The 7230-nt window shown below is 39.8% G+C and overlaps 1 protein-coding gene across 1 annotated transcript in view; it reads left to right on the top strand.

Moving 5' to 3' along the window:
- The window catches only part of KIT (KIT proto-oncogene, receptor tyrosine kinase), an 83835-nt gene that overhangs the window by 39448 nt on the left and 37157 nt on the right, over positions 1 to 7230 (top strand). The window contains exons 3-4 of the mRNA XM_029235169.1: positions 1092 to 1373; positions 2458 to 2594. Of these exons, the coding sequence (XP_029091002.1) occupies positions 1092 to 1373; positions 2458 to 2594 (419 nt within the window). The remainder of the gene's footprint in view (positions 1 to 1091; positions 1374 to 2457; positions 2595 to 7230) is intronic.

Raw genomic sequence — 7230 nt, 5'->3', positions numbered from 1 at the left:
TTTTTTTTTTTTTTTGCGGTATGCGGGCACCTCACTGTTGTGGCCTCTCCCGTTGCGGAGCACAGGCTCCGGACGCGCAGGCTCAGCGGCCATGGCTCACGGGCCCAGCCGCTCCATGGCACGTGGGATCCTCCCGGACCGGGGCACGAACTCGCGTCCCCTGCATCGGCAGGCGGACTCCCAACCACTGCGCCACCACCAGGGAAGCCCTGTATTCTTCTTTTAATTCATAGACTCTTTCCCATGCTTCTCCCTTAGTCTTGGAGGCGCAGAGTACATATTTGACTTTGAAGTCAAGCACGCTTGGGGACAAATGAGGCAAGTTATTGTATCACCAGAGGGAAATTATTTCACCTTTCTGAACTAAATAGGTCTTCTTGCTTGTTAAATAGATTAAAAAAAAAACCAAAAACATATGATTAATTCGGAAACTGGTACAACATGGAAGTATATTTGGACACTTTTCAAAAAAATGATAAAGGCTCACACAAAAGTAGAAGTTGTGTCAATTAGATAAGATCAAAACAAATTACAGATTGGACAGTAGGTGGGAAAGTCCTGAACAAGGTATAATTCCACTTTTTCCCACCCTATTAGATACCATCAGGCTGGCTTATTCTTGGCCCAGTTTCTTTGGAGTGTTACCTGCTGTAGAAACAAAGTAACTATTACAATAAAATATTCCCAGAGCTTTAAGAGTTCAAATTGTGGTATCAGTCAGACCTGGCTTTGAGTTCTATCTTGCCATTTCTGGGCTGTGTCACTTAAGGAGAGTTACTGTTTTTGAGGCCAGTTTATCGGTAAAATGGTGATAATGACAGCACCTGTCGTATAGGGGTGTACCGAGGATTAAATGAGAGTGAGAAGTGTGTAATGGTCCAGGCTTAGTGCCGGACACATGGAAGGTGTTTACAACTCTTCCTTATTAGTATGACTCGGATAAATTCTACTTTTGTTTGCAAAGAATAAAGTCAGCAGTCCTTTGGGCCACTAGGGATTGTTGTTATAAGCGGCAATAGTTTAGATTTTTATAAAATGTTTTCAGTGTCTGTGACCAGCCATTCGAACTACTGATTGTTGATATGCTGTAGATCCTGAGAAGCTTTTCCTGGTTGAGCTTCCCTTGTACGGGAAGGAAGGCAACGACACGCTGGTCCGCTGTCCTCTGACAGACCCAGAGGTGACCAATTACTCCCTCACGGGGTGCGAGGGGAAACCTCTTCCCAAGGACTTGACGTTTGTCGCTGACCCCAAGGCCGGCATCACGATCAGAAACGTGAAGCGCGAGTATCATCGGCTCTGTCTACACTGCTCGGCGAACCAGAAGGGCAAGTCCGTGCTGTCGAAGAAATTCACCCTGAAAGTGAGGGCAGGTACGGGCCCTTGTTTGCTTTCTTCTGGGAGTCGGAGCATCCTTTGATCTAAAAGAAGACTTCTCTCTTCTCACTGGTCCAACTCAGTATGTCACTCAGGTAGCTTCTTGGATCGTTTCGCCCAGGCTCAAAATAATGCCGGATGCTTGTGAATACTTTATTTCACAGCCTCCATCCCATGTGTTGGGTCCATGACCACCTCCAGCTGGGTGTGTCTACCAGGGATGGGCATTCAGATGGTCCTGAGGACAGTCTTTAAACCTACTGACATCAGGACATCCCAAAGTTTCATAATTGCACAAACTGTTCCTTCCAAGAGAAACTCATTGGGAAGCCTTAGTTACACTGAAAAGATTAGCATACAGATTATTCACTCCTTGACTTACTATTGATCTATGAATTGATTCCTCCTCAGCTATTTAATTTTAATACCTTCTCAAACTATTCACAATCTGAGGAGGAAAGTACCAGCTGACTTTGGACCTTGTTCTTAATGTGGCATTATGTAGAATATTTTGATAGCTGGAAGATACCCAGATTTTTGTATTTCAGAGATCATCTAACTCAACACCAGTTGGCATTTAGCGATTGAATAGTTTTTATTAAGGCTTTTGAAAAAGGATGCTCTTTGGAATTAAGGAAAGTTTGATTATTTAAAACCTGTGATTTTAAGAAGTAAGACGTTATTTTTATAGCACGTGGGAAAGATGCCTGTTTGGTTAAAAGAAGATAATTAGTTGTTGGTCACATTCTCATGAAACCAGCAAGTCAAATAAAAATAAATGCAGCTTCACTGTGCCAGGGCTTCTACCTATTTCAAAATAGCACTGCTCAGGATTATTATAATCTCAAAGTAGATAGTCTATCTTTTTCACTCGGTGTTAATGAAGTTACTTGAGGGATGTACAATTTAATTGCTGATGTCTTCAAACATACAAGTAATACAGATCGGTTAGTACCATACTTTATATCTTATTTAAAAGACCACAAAGTGAGCTGGGCACAGCTGAGGAAAAATGGTAAGTTAAAACATTATGCTATACTACAGCCAGTTATTTGAGGGCCACGTTTCGTTTTATTCTAGCCATCAGAGCTGTGCCTGTTGTGTCTGTGTCCAAAGCCAGCTATCTTCTCAGGGAAGGGGAAGAATTTGCAGTGATGTGCTTGATAAAAGACGTGTCTAGCTCTGTGGACTCAATGTGGATAAGGGAAAACAGCCAGGTGAGTGGATTGTTTTCTCCATTAGCCTCAATGTATCATTCTCTCCGTGTGGGAGAGTTGAAGGTTTTTCTTTAAAAGAGTCTATTTTTTAAAAAAATTATTTTCCTGAAGTAGAGTTGATTTACAATGTTGTGTTAATTTCTGCTGTACAGCAAAGTGATTCAGTCACACATACATATACATTCTTTTACATGTTCTAAAAGAGTCTGTTAATTGTCCTGGGGATGGCTCAGCTGGTGTGTCTCTCTGGAGTGTGTACAGATGATGTGTATTTACCCCTTTCATTGCACCATATGTAGATGTGTACATTCATTATGAGTAAAAAAGAAATGTCATTTTGTAAATTTATTTTGAGAAAGTCGTAGAGAAAACTTCAGACTTGTTATTACTCCATGCTGTTTCTTTGAATGACTTTCGTGGGGGAAAAAAAATTAATGTTTCAGTGAGTAACTACCTTGATTTTTAAAGCTACTATGGCAACTATTCAGGCCAGATTATTTAAAATATTGGGGAAAGCTGCCAGTTTTTTTCCTTCCATATTAAAAACATAAATCAATGGTCTCAGACGTTAGCCAAGAAGCCCTTCCCTCTGCCGCAGAGAGGCCTGTCCATTTGAGAGATTTCTTTTTGTATGGATCTGATTTCCTCCTTTGAGGCTGCTTACCCGAGATCAGGTTGCTAATGGTTTTCTATTTGTTTTAGTCGCTGTTAATAAAATGGTTGTCATCAATCTGAAACATTTGGACACGTTTAGGTTATCATTCATTTAACAAATGCATATTGAATGTCTACTGTATGTCAGATACCGTGTTAGGCATATCTTAAAATTAAATAAATTTTAGCCAGTTATATTTGAAGGTTTTTCTCCCTCTCTAATACTCATATTAATAACAAGGTCTTTAAAATATCTGGTTTCCCTAATATTTTGCCTTAAGATTCCCATTGACTGAGTTTTTTGTTTTTTTTTAAAGACACCAACTGTACTTGAACACTTGTTACTTTTTAAAAATAATTAATTAATTTATTTATTTATTTTTGGCTGCGTTGGGTCTTCGTTTCTGCGCGAGGGCTTTCTCCAGTTGTGGCAAGCGGGGGCCACTCTTCATCGCGGTGCGCGGGCCTCTCACTATCGCGGCCTCTCTTGTTGCAGAGCACAGGCTCCAGACGCGCAGGCTCAGTAGTTGTGGCTCACGGGCCTAGTTGCTCCGCGGCATGTGGGATCTTCCCAGACCAGGGCTCGAACCTCTGTCCCCTGCATTGGCAGGCAGATTCTCAACCACTGCGCCACCAGGGAAGCCCGTGACTGAGTTTTTAATAATTTTTGTTTGAATGATCTTGGCCAACTAGTTAATTTGCTATCATGGTAGTTTTTCTTGAGTACACACATGCGTATTACATTGGAAGAAAGGAAATACTGTCTTTTCATCCTCCTCTTCCTCTTCTTCCGCCTCATGCTCTGTATTCAACATTGGCAGTTTCATGCCTGTTTAGAGAATCCTTTGCTAAACAAGTAACTATGGTGATTAGCATAATGCAAACCATTATGATGGCGTTCATGTAGACCTGTGATGGATACCTTGCTAAGTGAAGCCTGCCATTAACAGGAGAAGGGAACCAGTGGGTCAGAGAAACAAGTCCTATCATAAAACCAATAGCTTACATATGAATTTTTGACTAACCTTATAGAACACAGTCCCATATTAATTGCCTTTCTATGATCCTTGATTTCAGATGAGAGAACAATTTACGGTGTGTGTAACTGAGCCTCTACATAACTTGAAAATTAGCCTTTTTGAGATGAGAATTAAATTGCCCCAGGCAGTTTTGTTCTGAATCACTTTTTCCCAGGAGTCCTGCATGCCATTCCCAATTAATCCACTGGCGCTGGTAGATAAGCCTGCAGTGTTGGGAACTCTTTGGGGAAATCCCAGTGAGCACCTCCAAGGGTTAAGGAAAAGCAAATCACATGCAAACAATATGTAATGTGTGACTTGCAGATGGGGCTCATGGCTGTATGCCAGGGTTCATCCATGAATCTTTTATTGATATCCTTTGGCTTAATTTGGAATACCTAGCACTGTTATAACACTATCAAATTCTTTTAAAAATCCATAGTATTTGATCTGGATCATTTAGAATAAGTTTAATTCACAATGAAATTTAGGGTAAAACAACTCTTGTAGTATTTCTGCAACTGTTTGTTTTAAAACGTAAGAGAGTCTTGGAGTTTATTCAACACTGTGAATCTTGGTTAGCTTTTCTAAGGCTTCTAAACCCTCATATTTTTGCTTGCTTTTATTAGGATCTTTGACAGTATCCTAAATTATGGCCTTCGGGTTTGGGTGCTGATGACGTATCAATTATTAACAAACTATTCCTTCTAGCACCAATGTATTCATTGTCCTGTTTAGCTCCCTAAACAGGGACTCCTGGGCTCTTGCAGGAACTAGAAGGAAGATACCGGGAATCTAGAATATATAGTTTGTGACCTGTCCATTGTCACTCTGCCTTTGCCGAGGAGAAGTCTGTATGATGGACTGGAAGTGGCCAGAGAAAAATGTCACTTCCCCTTTGTCTCTTCTTAACAATTACTCTTAGGCAGGAAAATGTCAGCTTTCTGCCAATTATTAGAAGAATCTCTTAGAAGGGATTATCTTCAAGTCGACATAGTGCTCCAAACCGGAAAGGCCTTTAAAGACCTTTATTCTCTCACTGCCTTTTAGAAACAAAAGCTGAGACCATAGTGGCATCCTTGACTTGGCCAAGATCTCACAGTTAGTTAACCAAGCAGGTTTCTCTTCTTTTTAATTCCAAAACATTCAACTTTGGCAGTCAGCTTTTATGTATGCTTATTTTAGTGAAAAAAATTTCCAAAAATATAATAACATGAGAAAAAAAGAGAAATAGCTATAATTCTACCACTGTACATTAGCAGCGCTGTGCAGTAGAAATAGAATGTGAGCCCCCTATGTAATTTAAAATTTTCTAGTAGGCACATGACAGAGTAAAAAAAAGTAAAATTGATTTAAATATATTTTATTTAACCCAATATATCCAAAATATTTTATCATATAATTAACATTTAAAAAAAATTTTTAACATCTTTATTGGAGTATAATTGCTTTACAATGGTGTGTTAGTTTCTGCTTTATAACAGAGTGAATCAGTTATACATATACATATGTTCCCATATCTCTTCCCTCTTGTGTCTCCCTCCCTCCCACCCTCCCTATCCCACCCCTCTAGGTGGTCACAAAGCACGGTGCTGATCTCCCTGTGCTATGCGGCTACTTCCCACTAGCTATCTATTTTACGTTTGGTAGTGTCTATATGTCCATGCCTCTCTCTCACTTCGTCCCAGCTTACCCTTCCCCCTCCCTGTATCCTCAAGTCCATTCTCTAGTAGGTCTGCATCTTTATTCCCGTCTTACCCCTAGGTTCTTCATGACCTTTTTTTTTTTTCTTAGATTCCATATATATGTGTTAGCATACGGTATTTGTTCTTCTCTTTCTGACGTACTTCACTCTGTATGACAGACTCTAGGTCCATCCACCTCACTGCAAATAACTCAATTTCGTTTCTTTTTATGGCTAATATTCCATTGTATATATGTGTCACATCTTCTTTATGCATTCGTCTGTCAGTGGACATTTAGGTTGCTTCCATGTCCTGGCTATTGTAAATAGAGCTGCAATGAACATTGTGGTACATGACTCTTTTTGAATTATGATTTTCTCAGGGTATATGCCCAGTAGTGAGATTGCTGGGTCATATGGTAGTTCTATTTTTAGTTTTCTAAGGAACCTCCATACTGTTCTCCATAGTGGCTGCATCAATTTACATTCCCACCAACAGTGCAAGAGGGTCCCCTTTTCTCCACACCCTCTCCAGCATGTATGGTTTGTAGATTTTTTGATGATGACCATTCTGACTGGTGTGAGATGATATCTCATTGTAGTTTCGATTTGCATTTCTCTAATGATTAGTGATGTTGAGCATTCTTTCATGTGTTTGTTGGCAATCTGTATGTCTTCTTTGGAGAAATGTCTTTTTAGGTCTTCTGCCCATTTTTGGATTGGGTTGTTTGTTTTTTTGTTATTGAGCTGCATGAGCTGTTTGTAAATTTTGGAGATTAATCCTTTGTCAGTTGCTTCATTTGCAAATATTTTCTCCCATTCTGAGGGTTGTCTTTTGGTCTTGTTTATGGTTTCCTTTGCTGTGCAAAAGCTTTGAAGTTTCATTAGGTCCCATTTGTTTATTTTTGTTTTTATTTCCATTTTTCTAGGAGGTGGGTCAGAAAGGATCTTGCTGTGATTTATGTCATAGAGTGTTCTGCCTATGTTTTCCTCTAAGAGTTTGATAGTGTCTGGCCTTCCATTTAGGTCTTTACTCTATTTTGAGTTTGTTTTTGTGTATGGTGTTTGGGAGTGTTCTAATTTCATTCTTTTACATGTGGCTGTCCAGTTTTCCCAGCACCACTTTTTGAAGAGGTTGTCTTTCTCCACGGTATATTCATGCCTCTTTTATCAAAGATAAGGTGACCATATGTGTGTGGGTTGATATCTGGGCTTTCTATCCTGTTCCATTGATCTATATTTCTGTTTTTGTGCCAGTACCATACTGTCTTGATTACTG

Source organism: Monodon monoceros, unplaced genomic scaffold (assembly GCF_005190385.1).
Source record: "Monodon monoceros isolate NGI ecotype Baffin Bay Population unplaced genomic scaffold, NGI_Narwhal_1 Super_Scaffold_20, whole genome shotgun sequence".
Lineage (NCBI taxonomy): Eukaryota > Metazoa > Chordata > Mammalia > Artiodactyla > Monodontidae > Monodon > Monodon monoceros.
This window is presented reverse-complemented; position numbering and strand designations above follow the sequence as displayed.